Source organism: Perognathus longimembris, unplaced genomic scaffold (genome assembly GCF_023159225.1).
Source record: "Perognathus longimembris pacificus isolate PPM17 unplaced genomic scaffold, ASM2315922v1 HiC_scaffold_5931, whole genome shotgun sequence".
Taxonomy (NCBI): domain Eukaryota; kingdom Metazoa; phylum Chordata; class Mammalia; order Rodentia; family Heteromyidae; genus Perognathus; species Perognathus longimembris.
The window spans coordinates 96,635-116,028 of NW_025961413.1; the positions used below are offsets into that span (position 1 = coordinate 96,635).

Sequence of the window (19,394 nt, forward strand, 5' to 3'; positions counted from 1 at the left end):
AAAAGTAGGCAAGAATGAGCAGCCACGGATTGGTGAACTGTTACCAGCACTCACTTTTCAGCCAACACTTCAGCAGAGTTGGAAACACTTTTTACAGCAAAACCATTGCAACAAACTCCCCACCCCAAACAATCTTTAACCACTTCAAGTTAACACCCAATTAAATTTAAACATGGGTATAAAATTTGATTTAAACAATTAGAAAAAGGAAAAATGATTCACATATGCCTCTTTCGTGTGATCAATCTCTTTTTTAAGATGCATCACCTAGGAGTCTAATGGCTTTCAAATGTAATTTCCATTTCCAATGATCTTGCCACTTCTGGCATGGAGACAATACAGTAATGCTGAAAAAGCCTCTACACAGTCCTGTTAGTGTCTTAAAGAGCCTAAAAGCTGGGACCAGTAAAATCCACAGAAGTTCACTCTTGCCTTTAAGAACTTTTGAAAACTGTTTAAAACAAACAAACAAAAAAAAAAAAAAACAGGGCAGGAACCTAAATTCTGAGACCAAATGTGAAAGTCAGATTTTGTGGTTCTCAGTGACAATGGGGACTTTCCAAGGGAAGGGGTGGGGAGGACTGGGGTAGTCAGAGATGGTTTCTCTTGTTGGCTTTTCTGTCTCACTGATTTTCATCTACCACATCCTGCAGCGCTTCCTTATTCTGCTCTTCACCGTCCCTGCATGTCTGAAGTCCATAGTGTCAGATTATCACATAACAACTGCACGATAAGTGTAGAGTCCTTATAGCTTTCTTCACTCAGAGTATCCAGATCTGCAATTGCATCATCAAAAGCTGCTTTTGCCAACCTGCAGGCCCTGTCAGGAGAATTAAGAATTTCATAGTAGAATATGGAAAAGTTGAGAGCAAGACCTAAACGAATTGGATGCGTTGGTGGAAGTTCTGTCATTGCAATATCACTAGCAGCTTTATAAGCCACTAGGCTGTTTTCCGCAGCCTCCTTCCTGTCTTTTCCTGTGGCAAATTCAGCCAGATACCTGTGGTAGTCCCCTTTCATTTTATAATAGAAAACATTGGACTCGCCAGTGTTAGCTGCTGGAATGAGGTGTTTGTCCAGTACATCCAGAATGTCACAACAGATTAACTTTACTTCAGTCTCAACCATTTGCCAATATTCCTGAATCATTTTTAGTTTGTTTTCTCCTCCCTTGTTTTCTTCTTTCTGTTCGATGCTGCTAATTATTCTCCAGGAGGCTCTTCTAGCTCCAATCACATTTTTATACGCAACAGATAGGAGATTTCTTTCTTCAACTGTCAGCTCCACATCCATTCCTGCTACTTTCTTCATTGATTCCACCATTTCGTCGTATCGCTCAGCCTGCTCAGCCAGCTTCGCCTGGTACACCAGAGCTTCCCGATCATCCATAGCGGCAGCGGCTCTGGCAGGGTCTGCGGGAAGGATGGAAGCGGATTGCGCCTCCCACTCTCTCTGCCTCTTGCTCTGCGTCCAAGCAGCAAAAATGGCGGCACCTCCATCCCTGGTTAGCTTTTCAGTATTCTCTTTTGGAGAAATTCCAAAATAAAAAAATTAGGATGAAATCAGTTGGTTCTTTTTGCTTCATGTTTGTATTTCCTGTTAGTTATTATTGGTTGACTCTGCTTTTTCTTTCCAAACTCTGGAGTAGGGTTGGAATACTAGGGTCTAGGAAGCCTGAATTCTGCTTCTAACACAGAGAAAAGAAGCATAACTCCATAAGGCCACTGGAGAGTTTGACTTACAGTCTGTGCTTCCTGCTCCTTCAGCTTTGAGGTTGCTATAGGGCCAGATCTGAAGATTGCATCATTTGTTTATTTCATTTATTTATAGTGATTGATTCTTATGGACACGTGGACTTTACGTTTTTACCCAACCATATTTTTCCAATATTTCCTGAGGGACAAAACTTAAATAAAAAAGAAAATAAATGTTAATTTCCATCCATCATTCGGTGTGGTGATTATAATCCCAATCATCTCGCTTTTCATCAATAATTGTAATATGAATTCCAATGAAGAGGGAGATAGAAAATCCTCCTGTCCATGGGTATCGATATCTGAATCCAATTAATAGATCAATGCAAATGGTGGGAAATGGACACCCTCAGGGTTTGATGACCAACTCATGGAGAAAAGAGGAAATAAAAAGAAAGGGGAAATATTATACACTAACAATAATAGGGTAATCTAAATTACATTAAAATTATAAAAAAAGAATTATAAATTACATGCAAATATAAATAATTGTAATAGTCATGAATTTTATATAAATTATCAATGATTTATAATTCTTATATACTATGTGTGATAATACATACGTAATAGGTATAAAAGGACATACGAATTTATTACCTATGGTAATATATGTAATAGACATGAAATGATGTACAAATAAGAGATATCACATATAAATATATATGAAAGTAAGATGCACATAAATACATAATATACCACATGCAACGTGGGACAGAATAAATCTATATATACATATAAAGAATAATAGATGATGTACATCATAGGATATGTATAATTAAAAATAAAAGATACTGAACAATGATGCCACATCAATCACAGGGCATAATAATTATACTAATAATATATTTAGGAAAATTACAATATGGATAACATATATAGAGTATACATAATTATAACAATAATAAATTATATATAACTTATAAATACAATAATTATAACAAATATAAGTTATATAGAAATCGTACATAACTATAATAATTACTAATTATTAGTAATTGACAATAGTAATGCCAAAAAAATAAAAGCCAACCATATGGGCGGATAAGTCTGTTTAGATTCATCCTTTATTTAAAACATTGAAAAAGAAAAGGAAACATCAGGTAATTGACAATAATAAATAATAAATAATGTGAAATAATAAATAATCATAAAGCAAATAAGTATAATTTTAAAGAATTATAATTCTAAATTACATAAAAATTATAAATAATTGTAATCATAAATTAGATAAATTATAATAATAATAATTTTTTAAATTATAAATAATTATAAATATAAATCACGTTAACAGATACATAATTATACATTACTAATAAATTATACTTAGAATAACAATAAATAATTACAAATTTTATATAAATTACAAATAATTATACATTCTTAATTATAACTACAATTCATTACAAGGATATATTATAAATTACTATAAAACTGTACGTTAATTATAAATAATTATGATTATAAATTATGTATAATTTGTAAATTATTAATAATTATAATCATGATTCTAAATGACATTAAAATTATACATAATTGTAATTGTTCAATATATACACATCATAATGATAAATGACCATAAATTATATACACACCAAAAATAATGATCATCATAAATTATGTATATTGACGAGTAATTATGATTATACCCATTATAAATTATATGCAAATTATAACTTATCATAAATTATCAATAATCATTATTATGACAAATAATTATGTTATAGATAAATTATAAATAATTATAATCTTACATTATATATTGATTATAAATAATTACAATCATTATAAATTATACATAACTTGTAATTACAGTAATTTCAAATTATATATAATTAATAATTATAATGAATATGAATAATTATAATGATATATTATATATAATTATTACCAAACATTATATATAAATTATATAATTATAAATAAATTATTAATAATTATAAGTACAAATCACAATTACGATTAATTACTCTTATAAATTACGTAGAAAGGATGAACCACAGGATGGAGGACAATGATGTCACCACCCAGAATTGTGGGTAATCAATCCCCTGCCCTGTTTCGCATGCGCACTGGAGCCCACAGGGTCCCCACTAGGCATTCCAGCCTGCTGTGCATGCCCAGAAACAGCTGGTCCCACTCCGTCCGGAGGTTCAAACTGTTGCACATGCGCAATGGTGCCTGGTCCCCCTCTGCTCAGCAGTCCAACCTGCTGCACACCTGCAGTTTGCCTGGCGCCTCCCTGCTGGGCGGTCCAGCGTGCTGACTACCTGCAGTGGCACCTGGAGGCTCCCCGCTTCACATTGCAGCCTGTCATGGTGCACTAACACCTGGTAACTCCCTGCTCCACAGTGTAGGCTGTTGCACATTTGCACTGTTGCCCAGAAGCTCCCACGTGGCGGTCCAGCTTGCTGCGCATGTGCAGTGACACCTGGTCCACTCCTGCTGTGCATGCGCAGTGAAGCCTCCTTGGATGTGTGGCATCCCCAGCCCTGCTGGCCCATGCGCAGCAGGCTGGTGTGGAGCGGGATGGTCACCGCCTGATGACGCCACAAGTGTCATTCCGTTCACTGTGATGACGCCAGGAAGTGAAGCAGCCAGAGCTGTCGCGGTGGCAGCTGGCGGAGCAGGTTTCCACAGAGGGAGTGGACGTTGCCACCTCCATGACGACGCCCCCTCCCTATCCCCGGATACCCGGCGTTGGGCTCCTGGGCTGGAGTGAGGCGCCTTTAAGCTGCGGGGCTGGGGCCGAGAAACCAGGAAGCCCAGGGTTTGAGTGCTTGAGGGAGCAGGGCCTTAGCACCTGGGGGTGGGGCCTAGGGGACTTGAAGCTTGTGGAGGGGCCCAGAAACATCATTGTGACGTGGCGGGCGGGGCTTAAGAAAATGGAGGTGCTGGGGGCATAGTGTGCCTGGTGTGGTGTCACAGTGGGCGTGGCCATGGAGCTGGACTGTCGTTGGGGAATGGGTGGCCTGGCCTGCCTGAGGCTTTGGGGTCATGGCCTGGTAGGAATTGGGGTACAGGGGGCTTGGCTTGGTAAGAGGTGAGGCCTTGGGGCGTGGCCTACCAAGGGGTGGCTCTTGAGGCCAAGACGTGGCTGGAGTGAGGAGGCTATGTTGCTGTGGACCTGGCCTGGCTGGTTTGAGGGCTTGGAGGCATGGCCTAGTTGGAGTGAAGCCTTGGGGTCATGGCCTGCCTGATGTGAGGGCTTGTGGGTGTGGACTGGCAGGGGGAGGCCTTGGGGGCATGGCTTGGTTGGCAGAAGTGGTGTCACTGGGGGCGTGGCCTGGCAGAAGTGATGATTTTGGATGGGGGCATTGCCTGACATCTCTTTGCTCCTTGGGGATATGGCCTGTCATTCATGGGAGTGGTCTGCCATCCAGGAATGTAGCCTGGCATCCTGTGCACCTCGGGAGCATGGCCTGGTCTCCCTGGCTCATTGAGGGCGTGGCCTTTTGTTCAGGGGCGTGGCCTGGTGTCCCCTTGCTCCTCCTCAGTGTGGCCTGGAGTTCCTTGGCTGCTCAGGGTCGTGGCCTGGCATGTGTATGCTCCGTGGGGGCGTGGTCTGGCATCCCTGCAATTCGGGGGGACCTGGCCTGTTGTCCCTGAGCTCCTCGGGGGCGTGGCCTTGCTTATTACAGTTTTATTGACTTCTATCCTATTTACATTCGTATTTATTCATGTATAACTTATGTATTTTAACATTTATCAGTTACTTATGATTTATAGTATTTATCATTTATAGTGTTTACCATTTATAATGCTTATCATTTATAATATTTGTTATTTGTTATGTCATTTGTTTATTTACTTATAATTTATATTAGTTATTATTTAAAGTGTTTATCATTTATAATGTTTATCATTTATTGCTTATTAGTGATTTACGGATTCATATTTTATTTATATTTGTATTTATTTATTTATAACATTATAATACTTATTCATTATTTACTTATGATTTACAGTATTTATCATTTACAGTGTTTACTCTTTATACTATTTATTTGTATTTACATATTTGTATTTAATTATTTATAATTTATTTATTATAACATTCATCATTTACTTAAGATTTATAGTATTCATCATCTACAGTGTTTATCATTTATAATATTTTTATTTATTGGTAATTGATTTTAATATTGTGACATAATTTTTTATTTATTTTCTAGGAGTTGAAAAGTTCTGGAAGTCTTTGGAAAACATGAAGAATAAACAACCAGAACTCAGCTGAATGTGGTCCTCATTTCCTTTTTTTTCTCCTCTATATCTATTTATTTCTCCAGGCCCTGAGATCATCGTGTCATGAAATGTCTGGTGACAGAGAGATAGACAAGGAGACAGACTGACTTACAGGCAAACAGACACATAGACATATACACAGACAGACTCAGAGACAGACCAGTGGATAAGGAGACAGACAAACTCACAGCTAGACACAGACAGACAGGGAGACAGACTCATAGGCAGACAGAAAAGACAGACCTGCATACATTGAAGACAGACACACAAACAGAGACAGACATGGAGACAGACAGGCAGACAGACAGACACAGAGACTTACACATAGACACACACATATAGGCATAGACAGACTCAGAGGTAGACAGACAAATAGACAAGGAGACAGAAAGACAGACTCGCAGCTAGACAGACAGACAGGCAGGGAGACAAACTCACAAACCAACATAGAAAAGACAGACACGCAGTGGAAGACAGACAGGCGGACAGACAGACACACCGGCAGAGAGACTCACAGACAGGCAGGTGCAGAGAGGAGGCCCAGAGGCACGTAGAGAGACACAGGGACAGACAGATAGACAAGAAGACAGACTCACAGGTAGACAGACACACAGAAATACAGACACACACACATTGGAAGACAGACGCAGAGACACACAGACACAGACAGAAACACATACATTGGAAGACAGACAAGGAGACAGACAGACACACAGAGACAGACAGACATACTGAAAGACACAGACACAGAAAGACAGACAGGCAGACACATACATTGGAAGACAGAGATAGACAGACAGGGAGACACGGCAGACAGAAAAGATAGACACATACATTGGAAGAAAGACACACAGACACAGGCATAGACCAGAAGACAGACAGATGAGGAGACAGAAAGACAGACTCCCAGGTAGACACAAACAGAGACAGACATAGGTGGACAGACAGCCACAGAGACCTAGACTCACAGACAGGCAGATGCAGAGAGGAGGCCCAGAGACACTGAGACAGACAGGCTGAGGGACAGACAGGCAGGCCAACACACAGATAGACAGACACATAGATAGGCAAGGAGAGAGACAGACAGACACATACATTGGAACACAGACACAGACAGACAGACGCAGACAGACAGACACAGGCATAGACAGGAAGACAGACAATGAAAGAGTCTGACAGGCAGACAGACAGACACATTCATTGGAAGACAGACACACAGACAGGTAGGTGTAGAGAGGAGGCCCAGAGACACACAGACACAGCAACAGACTCACAGACACATATAGACTGACGGACAGAGACAGACAGATGAGGAGACAGACACATACATTAGACAACAAAACGACAGACAGAGAGACACAGGTATAGACAGGAAGACAAACAGACAAGGAGACAGACTCACAGGTAGACAAAGACAGGCACAGAGACAGACAGGCAGACAGGGAGACAGATGCACAGACAGTTACATACATTGGAAGACAGACGCAGAAACATACAGACAGACAGGGCAGACAGACATGTACACAGACAACAGACAGACAGGTACACTGGAAGACAGACAAGTGGACATAGACGGACAGGTAGACAGGCCGACAGACAGACAGGGAGACACAGAGACAGACAGATAAACACACAGACAGACAAACAGACACATAGACAAGCGAGGAGACAGACAGGGAGGCACATACATTGGACACAGACACAGACACAGACAGACAGACACAGGCATAGATAGGAAGACAGACAAGGAGACAGACTCACAGGCAGACTGACAGACAAATACATTGGAAGACAGATACACAGACAGACGTAGAGAGGAGGCCCAGACACACACAGACACATAGCAACAGAAAGTCAAACACACATAGACAGATGGACACAGAGACAGACAGATGAGACAGACAGACAGGCAGATAGGGAGACAGACGCAGAGACAGACACATACATTGGAAGACAGACACAGAGAAAGACAAGGAGATCAGACAGACAGACTCACAGACAGGGCAGACAGACAGGTAAACAGATAACAGACAGACAGATACACTGTAAGACAGACAAGTGGACGCAGACGGATAGGTAGACAGGCAGATAGACAGGGAGACAGAGACAAACAGACACAGAGACGGACAGACAGATGGGCAAGGAGACAGACTCACAGGTAGACACACAGAGACAGACAGGCAGGTAGACACAGACAGACAGACAGTCAGGCAGACAGACACAGGTGGAGGGTCAGACGGACGGACGGATGGGTAGACAGGCCTAGTGCGACACCTCTGTCTGTCCGTCTTCCTGTAGATGTGTATGTGTCTGTCTGTCTGCCTATCTATGGGGTCTGCCTGGCTGCTTGTCCGTCTGCCTGGGAGGGTGCTGATTGCTAAGTCCTCCCCCCGACACACAGCTGGGGAAACTGAGTCCCGACCCCATCCCATCACTAAATATAGGCAGAATATATAAAAATATCCTGTATACAAATATAAAGTTTGATAAAATATATTAGTACATCTATATTTTAACATTTTATATACCTTGTGCTTTATATTTACATATATTTATATATACTTATATTTTATAGTAATATTTATAATTTATATTTATTTATACTTATATTTTATATTTATTTATACTTATATTTTATATTTATATATACTTCTATTTTATACATATTTATATTTTATATTTATATACTTTTATTTCATATTTATACATTTTATATTTATATTTATAATTTATCTTTATATATATTTATATTTTATAATTATACATTTTATGTTTTATATTTATATTTTATATATGCTCACATATGTTCCATTCCATAGGCTTTCACATATGTTATATGGTTCATCGTGTTTATGGCCATGGTCATCACCAGACTTGACTGCTTCCCAGATCATGTCCCCCAGCCATCATCTGGAAGCTGCATCTCCTTGTCATGGGGTGTTTTCCATAGACTGCTCACACATGCAGTTGTTTCACCAGTAGCAATGGGTGAAAGAGAGATAGAGATATAGAGAGATGTCACAGTGAGAGTAACAGCCATTTATAATTTAATATCAGAAGTGATACTTCATCATTTCTGTCCCTTTCTATTCATTAGATGCAAAGACTAGATCTGTCCACATCTGAAAATTGAGGCAGGTGATTGTCAGAATTGGTGCAGTTTCGACCTGGGACTTCCTTCTAGAGTACTTTCTGTTAAAGGGACCTGCTCAGGTAATGACTTGCAGTCCTGAATTGTGGGAACAATCTACACCTCACCTATGCTCTGTCATATCCAGTGCCTGAATGGGTCTGTGCCCATGGTCTTGGGCAGTGTTGGGTATGCCTGGCACTGGCTGGCAATGCCCTGAGGCTATGGGCTACTGAATGGGACAGAAAAGAAAGGAAATTGAGAAAATAGTCTAAGAGACATCTAGGACGTGAAACAGTGTAATATGTGTGAAGATTTTAGGAAATAGAGAGAGCACTCTATGATAAAAGATAATGGCCACGCCAGTCATGGCCATATACTCCTGTAGCCCTGCCATTCAGAACACAGAGGCAGAAAGACCATGAATCCAATTCAGCTTGGTGACATCAACGCCTTCTATATCAAAAAAGAAGGAAGATAGAGACAAAGAGAGGAAAAATGTAACAAAGGAAAAGAAAAGAATGGGAGGAGATGGAAAAGAAGACAGAGGGGTAAGTAGAGGAAAGTAGGAAGGGAGAGAATGAGAAGAACTACTGTTACAAGGGAAAGTATAAGTTTGGATGTAGAAATAACCCTCATGGATAAACCAACAGTGATAAATGAGAGCAACTAATTATGGAGAATTTTTAAAGGAGGAAGAATAACGTAGTAGGTCACAATAATTGAAAAAATAAAATATGGTTATGGAAGTATGGCTCTCTGAGATTGTTTTGTCAGTGAACTTTTTGGTATAGTTTTTGCAATTAAGTCTTGCTATGGTAAGTTGGACTGAAAATAATTATACAGACCAAGCTGGACTCAACTCCCCAAACCTTTTGCCTCAGTCTCTTCTGCCTTCTGTGTTTGTGACTATGGCATTATTATGTCCAGCCCATGTTTAATACTGTGTTTTGTCAGATATAGGGCTGGAACACAGGGCCTGGGAACTGTCCCTCAGCATTTATGCTTGAGGGTAGCCCTATCATTCTTGAGGCAACAGGGCCACTTGCAGTTTTCTGATAATTAATTGCTGAGAAACATCTCATGGACTTTCATGCCCTGGCTGGCTTTAAAAGAGATTCTCAGATCTCAGCCTCTTGAGTAGATAGAATTGCAGGTATGAGCCATCACTGGACCACCCATTATTTATTTTCCTTGAAAAGAACTCTAAAATGGGCACCAGTGGCTCACACCACCAGAAAACCAGAAGTGGTACTGTGGCTCTAGTGGTAGAGAGCTAGCCTTGATCTTAAGGTCAGCTGAGGGACAGCATACAGACAGAGTTCAACAGCAAGAACAAAAAAGGCCTCTCAAGTAGAATAAGCTTCAGTTACATGTTGTCACTTTATTTGATTTTGGTACCCTGTTTATTGTGTATACGTTTATCTGAATTAGAGAAGGGAAGAGAAAACATCAAAATGGTGAGACAAAAGATAAAGGGCAAACCAAAGCAACAATGATACAAGGAAATATGTCATTAATTAACTGTACATCTCGGGCAAGGGGGAATTTTAGAGGAGGGAAGATGGGAGAATGAAAGAGGTGATAAAAGTGTGATAAGAATTATATTTACTACCTTATGTATGTAAGTAACCCCTCTATATGTCACATTGACAATAAAATTAAATTTAAAAAATAGAAAAAATAATTAAGCTAATCAAAACCAAAACAGGACAAAGAAGCATAGAAAATGGTACAAACTAGAAACTAAAACTAGAATGGCAGATGTGGACAAAACTGTGAGTTAATCTTGGATATCTGCTCTCCCTTCTCAGGTAGAAACAGAATATTTGATTCAAATTGTTGTATTCTGAGCAAGAATAAACCACGGAGGCACACTTAAAGTCTGAAGGAGCTTTATTTACAAAGGTATTTTATTTACAATATAAAACCCAGAAGCAGATCCACCCTCCACCTCATGCTTGCCTGCAATTACCTTGTCCTGGAATAGTTACCCAGAACTCAGACCTGAGACCTGTCTTAACCTGAACTCTGAACCTCCAACTTAATTTCTACCCATCTCAGCCGCCAGGCCTCAAAATGTCCAAAACTCCAGACGTCCAGAGGAGCAGGCTTCTTTCCTGTAGGCCTAGCCTCTCTTCAAACTTTAAGCCTCAAGCCTCCCCCACAGGCTTTAGGCTTCTCTGCCATCACAGAGCTCTGGAATCCTCCCTCAGGCCTCAGGCCTAAGATTTCTCTTCAGGCCTAAGGCTTGGGACTGTCCCTCAGGTCTCAGCCTAAGAATCCTCCTCAGGCCTAAGGCTCTAGTTTGGGTTCGCCCCCCCCGCTCCGGCTGGCCTGGTTTGGCTCACCCTGTTCCTACAGCAGGCAGAGTATGGCTCACAGCTCCACTCTTCTCTGACCTGCTCTGTTCTCCTCCACTCCCTGCTCTTTCTTGTCTCATACCAGTCTGCTCCACTTCACTCCCCTCCTCTCTCTTCCTGCTCTTTTCTCCTCCTCTCCTCCAGAGGTACTCCCCTTTTTTCAGTTCCCTGCACCAGCAGTCCTGGGGTGGAGGTTCTGGTACCCACAGAGTGGGGCATGATTTCCTGTTTTCTATGCAGTGGGGCTTGGCACTCATGCCAATCTGGGGAGGGGCTTCTGCCCCTCAGGTTATTAAGAAATCATTGCAAAGTCTCCATCTCTCGGCCCCTTTGTAATTAGATATAGATAATACTATGGGACAAGAACAGTGTTGCTATTTCTGTAAAAGTATTGAGTATAATGGGTGATATTTTCCCCATGAGCAAACCTAAGGTACCCTTCCCTCCTTACCCCCACACTACAAAGATTAGGGGCCACTGGCCAGTGTCCTCTTCTTATGGTTCCCACATGGCTGCCATGGAAGCAGTTGCATCAATCCAGGTACCTGGCTTCCTTGGCAACAGTCCTCCAGGCTCAAGAGCATACCTATCAGTGGGTGCATACTGAGCCCTGATTGGTCCATTCCTCACTGATGTCACTGGTCCCACTTGTGATTGGTCCATTTGCTCCCTGATGTCATCAGGTATTGTGAGCCATCCCCAGTAGGGTATATAGTAAGCTTTGCTCCCCTTTTGTCATTTACAGCACTGGGAGCTTTTCTTGGTGACCTGCTGGACTAACTCTGAAAGACTATAAGGCATTATTTGTGTGGGGGGTTGGAAGGGAGCTGTGTTGGTGTGGTTTGGGTTTGGGTATTTTCATTATTCTGGTGTTTCTATTTACTTGTTTGTTTCTTAGTTTAGCTCATTTTGGTTAAAATTTCTTGTGTCATCTTCATTTAGAACATTCGAGATAATTATGACATTCACTACTTGCCATCCCAGTGGAAAGATGTCAAGATACAACAAAGTTTCCTTTAATTATTCTTCGGAAAGGGAAGAGGAGATCACCATCATCGGACAGTATCAACTGAAGGAGACCTTCGGCCATGGTAGCGTTGGATATCTGAAGGTGGCCCATCACTGATTCGCAGACACAAGGCTGGCCGTGAATGTTCTCCTGAAGAGAGACCTGGAGAACCATGGCATAGAAAATGAGGTGGTCATTGTCAAGAGCATATGTCACCTACACATCATCCGTTTTTTTGAGGTGATGGAGGATAAAGACTATATTTCATCCTGGAGTCGGCCACGTGGGGACACCTCATGGGGTAGATGTGCAAATACTTCTGCAGCCGCATATTCAAGCATAATACCAGGAGGCTGGTTTTAGCATAAAACCAGATGGTGAGTGCTGTGCACTACCTTCACGAGAATGGAATTACACACTGAGACCTCCAGCCCAACAACAGCCTGTTGGAAGCCAAACACAATGCCAAGGTCAGTGATTTTAGGCTGAGTGTCATGACGACCACAGGCCAGTTGATAAAGGGAACTTGTGGAGCCTTGATATTCTGATCCCCAGAAATGTTCCAACACAAACTCTATGATGACTACAAAATGGTCATTTGGAACTCGGGCATCTTTTAGTATGTGATGACAGCAAAATTTCCCCTTTGAGGGGAGAAAGTTTCCTGACATACAGGTCCTAGTCATAGAGGCCAAGTATAGCCCTCCACTATACCTAAATGCAAAGGGACATGACCTACTTTCCCACTTCTGAATGTGGAATCCAGTAAGAGGCCCAATGTTGAACAAATACTGGAGCACCCCTGGCTGATAGAGTATGTGGCCTGTGTCCTGATTAGCCACTATCCAGCAAACTGGACCCATTATTTTAGCAGTCATGTGTGACATAGGGTAGAATGCAGCGGAGACTCAACAAGCAATACAGCACAGAGCATTCAATGAAGCCATCGGCATCTACCTGGTCAGAGAAAACTTAAAATAGAATGCCAGGCATGTGGAGTTGAGAACAATGCCTTGGATGGTACCACCATACCCAGCTCCTGAAGAACATCACCCCAGACCTCTCCTTCCATGAAGGGGCCACAGGTTACCCACACAACTTAGTAGTTTCAGCTTATCCTCAGAATTTCAGTGGGATGATGATGGCACCCAGAAACATGTGAGGAGAGTCTGAATTTCTAGTCTGCCTGCCATTCCATGCTTCTTCCTGCCTAGCTACAGTTCTAGCAGAATCTTGGACCAGTTTTCCTTTGACTGGTTGAGAAGGCTAGAGAGTTGTGAGTCAGAGGAGAATCCCTTTCCCTCTGGGCAGCCACAATTGGAGGCCACAGCCTCCAGCTGGAGTACAAGGCAGAGATGGAGGAGAGTGGCTTACAGGATAGGCACCATTCTTCCCAGACTCTGCTGCTGTGTGAAGGTCCCAAAGTAATGCCCACAGGGTAAGACCACAGCTATTCCAGGAAGGGGTGCAGAACTCAGCTAATTTCTCTCACTGTGGTGTGGCAAATCAGAGAGGTGTTCACATAAATGCTGCGGGAGCAAGTCATGCTGGAAGTTCACACTGCATGTGGCCAGTTCACACTGCATGGGGCCAGCACACCCATCAGAGTCCTCAGCCCCGGCCAGCCCAGCCAGGTCCTGTGACAAGTGCCAGGGGATCCTGCAGCAGGAATTAGGGGGAAAGGACAGCTGAAATGGAGTTGACATTCTAAGCTAAATGGTTGAATAGTACCTCCAGCTGCCTCTACCTTCTGAGCAAAATCAGTAGGCAAGCATTTTAATAATGTATACAACATGCCCCAAATACTTTATACATTGTTCTTAAGGGAATCAAGATCAGTTGAGCAAATAACGTCAAAATAGTGCTATGCTTGGTTATAAATTTTTTCTGTTTCTTGTAGCCTGGGATTGATCAGAGGAAGGTAATCATGACTGACAGGCAGGCAGGCAGGCATGGGAAGTACAGTCAACATCCTGTCATAATCACCCTTCTCTCAGTAATCTCAGGCTACAAGAAAAAGAATTTCAGCACTGTCCCAACACATCTGGGAAGGCAAGACATTTTAATAATGTATACAACGTGTCACCAAATACTTTATATATTGTGCTTAAGGACAGATAGATTGAGCAAATAATGTAAATTATGACACAATAATAGATATGATTTGTTGTAAATTATTTTTTATTGTAGCCTGGGATTTCTGAAAGAAGGGTGATCATGACAGGCAGGTAGGCTGGCAGGCATAATGAGGTACAGTCAATATCTTGTGATGATCACCTTTCTCTCAGAAATCCCAGGCTACAATAAACAAAACTTTGTGCACTGTCTCAACACATCTGGGAAGCCAAGAATTTTTAATAATGTGTACAACATGCCCCAAAATGCTTTATATTTTGTGCTTAAGGGCAGCTAGATTGTTTCGGCAATTAATGTCCATAATGACATAATAGTAGGCGTGCTTTGATGTGATATTTTTCTGTTTATTGTTGCCATGGAATTTTCAGAAAAAGGTGTTCATTACAGGCTGGCAGGCAGTCAGGCAGGCTGGCAGGCAGACATTAGGAGGTACAGTCAACATCTTGTCATGGATACTGTCTCTTGGAAATCGCAGGCTACAATAAACAGGACTTGGTCCACTGTCTCAACATGTCTGAGAAGGCAAACATTTTTAACAATTTGTATCACATGCCCCCAAATCCTTTATAAATTGTGCTTAAGGGAAGTCAGTTTGATTGATCAATAATGTCAATTATGAAATACGAGTAGCTATGATTTGTAACATTTTCTGTTTATGGTAGACTGGTATTTCTCAGAGAAGGGTAATCATGACAGGCAGGTAGGCAGGTAGACAGGCAGGTTGGCAATCAGTAAGAGGTAGAGTGAACAGTCTGCCATGATCACCTTTTTCTCAGAAATCCAAGGCTACAATAAACAGGACTTCGTCCACTCTCTCAACACATCAGAGAAGGTAAGAGGTAGGAAAGAAAAATATGACTCATAATTCTCATATCTATTCTCGCATTATTAAGTTTTACATGTATTAACGTTTTGAGAGAGAGAGCGACAGAGAGACAGAGAGAGAGAGAGATGAGAGAGAGAGAGAGAGAGAGAGAGTGTGTGTGTGTGTGTGTGTGTGTGTGTGTGCACTGGTCCTTAGGTTCAAACTCCAGGCCTGGGCACTCTCCTTAAACATTTTCTCTAAAGGCTAGTGCTCAGTCACTTGAACCATAGCTCCACTTTCAGCTATTAGTGGTTATTGGAAAGTCTCATGACTTTCCTTCCCTGGGCTGTATTCTAACTGTGATCCTACATCTCAACCTCTTGAGTACCTAGGATTAGAGGAGTGAGCCACAATCACCTGTCAACTTCCCCAACTTAAAAAAAATTATTTGTATAATTTCTTAATTATCTTTAAGTAATCATATAGAGGTTTTAAATTCAACATGTCAGTTTATGAATACAAGGCATCCTGAACAATGTCACTCCTTCCATCATTCTCCCCATCTCTCCCAACCCCACCCCTGGCATACATGGCACTGTGTGTGTGTGTGTGTGTGTGTGTGTGTGTGTGTGTGTGTGTGTGTGTGTAATTTATTGAACCATGTTTCTTTTCCTTAAGAGACGTTTCAGTTATTGTTTTGTTTCATTAATACAGTACATTTTTAACATTCTTCATGTACTGTTGAATATTTGCTTCCATGTTTTGGGACAGATTTTTGGGCTGAGAAGATTGAGAAAACCAAGTATGTAATTCCACTAAATCAATATGTAAGTTCCCTCATTAGGGCAGTTGGACCTTCCAGTATTCCATCTGTTAAATTTTTTTGGAAGGGCTCTGCAAATGTGCAAATTGCCACCCCATAAATTAAGCATATGGCTGAGATGCAATCTGTGTGCATGAGGCCATAAGTAGGAGCTTATTGCCCAAAGGCCAGGCCAAGGGCACAAGGTGTTCCACTGCACACGTGCCTCAGTTTCCTTAGAACTGACCTACAAGTGTTGTAACTGACCACACAAATGAGGGGGCACAGGAGGAGCTTGGAGGAGGTGGAGCCCAAGGTGTTTGAAAAGCCAAGGCTTGGAGAGTTGAATAGGTGCCGACATTCTTTCTGTGGATATGGCAGTATTAACATTTAGATTAATTTCTCATGGCATTGGTGTTATTGGATTTCTCTTCTCTTGGCAAGTCTATAACTGTGGTAACTACTGAGGTCTCCAGTGAACCTCAGAAGTAGAAAGGATGTTTGCAGAGGAGGACTACATGCATTCTATCTATCCTCAACACTCCTGCACAGATCCATTCTCTGTTCAGAGGAATAGAAATGCATTTGTAAAGGTGTTAGCCTTGACATTCCCAGGACCATCAAATAGCATTATATTCCTCCAGGTCTCTAAATGGAGCAACATCTTGGCTAGGTCAGAGATAGAACCACAATGATACATATGAGACCAAGTTTTGTCCTCTCTCTCTCTCTCTCTCTCTCTCTCTCTCTCTCTCTCTTCCTCTCTCCTTTATCCCCTTCCTTCCTTCCTTACTTCCTCATTCCTTCCATCTTTCCTTCTTTCCTTCTTCCCTCCCTCCCTCCCTCTTTCCTTTTCCTTTGTGCCAGTACTGGATGAAAACAGCCATCTGAGAAGCCCCTTGGACACAGTCAGGTACAGCAACATGACTTTCTTGTCAGCAGGGGCTGACAGAACCACCTCTCCCATGGGAGAGGGAGAAATGATGCTTTTGTTTATGTGGGGGGGTGGATTTCTTATCCTAGCGAAGCTAAGGTCCAGGGATTCATGTAGGGCATGGGAATGGGGGATTTTGTTACAGTGGGTTAAGATTTGTGGCAGCTGCCTGGATTGTAGATAAGGGAGCCTGCTGTTTGCAATTGTGGCAATGACTGACCAAATGGAATGTTACTTCAAGGTGACAGGAGGGGGGAACTGGGGATCAGCCGCCTGCTCCAAAAGGACACTTGGTGGGCCAATGGGAGGAAAGGTCCATGCCAGGCTAACACTGCCAATTGAATTCAGGGCCTGGCCACTGTCCCCTAGTGTTTTTTGCTCAAAGCTGGCACTTTCCCACTTGTGCCTCAGCTCTGCTTTTAGCTTTTTGCTGAATGGCAGATCAGAATCCCATTGACTTACTATCTGGACTAGCTTCAAACTAGTGTCCTTATGATGTAGGTTATGGCCTGAAGCCTTGCAGAAGTAACACCTTTTTGTCCCCCAAGGAGAAAAAGCCTGACCCCAGAACTGTTGTTTGCTCAAGCAGGTTTAGCAAAAAGCTGTTTGCTCAGCAGCTTCTTAAAAAGAAAAGTCCCCCAAAATGTTCCAGCCTCCCAGTATTTAGGGGAGTAAGTCTACATTTACGGCTCTGTTTTGCTTCTGTATATGCTTTTAAAACAAAGCATTGCTTGCCAGAAAGGATGTGAAATTTGTCTTTAAAAGACTTAACTCTGAGGTGCTTTGGGATGCACAATTTGGGAAGTATATGTGCAGCCACAGGCCTGTGAAGGCAACAATAGATTCCTATGATGTGGCTTATTAACTGTGGCATCCTCTGTTTTCTTGCTGATTAAGTTACAGCTCAGAGAGCTCAGCCTCCTGAGTAGCTAAGATTACAGGTGGGAGCCACATATGGGATGTGGCCTACAAGGCCTACAAAGCCTTGGTACACTCCACTGAGACATGGGGTCACACAGACAGATGAATGGACAGATAGGATGTGGCCTACTGTGCATTTGCAAACTCCACTGACCCTACCATGACTGTGACACATATGGACAGGTGGATAGAGGGACAGGCTGTGGCCTACAAAGGCTTGGCACACCACACTGGGGCATGGGCATGCATGTGCAGATGGAGATACAGATGGGCTGTGGTCTACAAGGCATAGGAAATTGGCACACCCCGCCAAATCACTTATGCCCATGGAGAGATGGACAAAAAGACGGGATGCGGCCTACACAGTGCACGAAGCCTTGGCACACACCACTGAGACTCAGACGCATGCAGGTGGACAACCGGACCACATGACGGTGGCCTACAGAGCCTTGGCACATCCCATGGAGAGACCACGAAGTCTGAGACCACAGAGGCACAGACATTGGAGGCCCAATCCTTGGAGGCCCAGACCGTGCAGGCCCACACAGTGGAGGCCCAGCTCTTGGAGACCCACACAATGGAGGCCCAGGCCATGGAAGCCTGGCCCTTGGAGGCCCAGGCAACAGAGGTCCAGTCTATGGAGTCTGCGTGGCACTCTGTGACGGAGGCCAGCACCTCCTCCTCCATGCCACGCACCCCTCAGACTCGGACTGGTTTCACTGTGTGACCCGCAAAGGGTCGTCCACAGTCCGCTGTGTGCACTGCCTCCATGTCCTCCCTCAGCCCCAACTGAAGGCCCAAGAGAAGGCCCAGTCGGTGGAGGCCCGGATGGTGGAGGCTGGGTTCACCTTATGCCTGCCCTGTGTGGCCCGGCTGACCCAGCCTCCCACGTGGCATCGATCCTTTGGAATGGCCACATCCTGGCCACCATGGCCAACACTTCCCATGCGTCAGTTGGACCAGATGGGACCCTGACCATTGAGGACATCCACACTGGGAATGGAGGGTGCTATGCGTGCTTGAGCGCCAAACGTGTGGGCCAGGCCTGGCGTGACATGGAGGTCACCATGGAGGCCCACCAAGTGAAGGCCTAGGACAGAGGATCGAGCGTGGAGGCTTGGGATGGAAAAGTGGATGCCCAGGCTGAAGGATCGAGGGTGGAAGCCCACAGAAGGGATACCTGGGGTGGAGGATCCAGGCACAATGCCCGGGACAGAGAAGGATTGAGAGTAGAAGCGTGGGGTGGAAAGATGGAGGCCCAGGACAGAGAATGATCAGAGGTAGAGGCCCACAGAATG

General features: G+C 43.0%; 1 protein-coding gene across 1 annotated transcript; it reads right to left on the reverse strand.

The window, feature by feature from the left end:
- Positions 1–411: 411 nt before the first annotated feature.
- On the reverse strand, positions 412–1,411 carry LOC125345592 (14-3-3 protein epsilon-like). The gene has a single exon (XM_048337684.1). The coding sequence runs from the start codon at positions 1,387–1,389 to the stop codon at positions 673–675; it is 717 nt and encodes a 238-aa protein (XP_048193641.1). The 5' UTR covers positions 1,390–1,411; the 3' UTR covers positions 412–672.
- Positions 1,412–19,394: the final 17,983 nt, after the last annotated feature.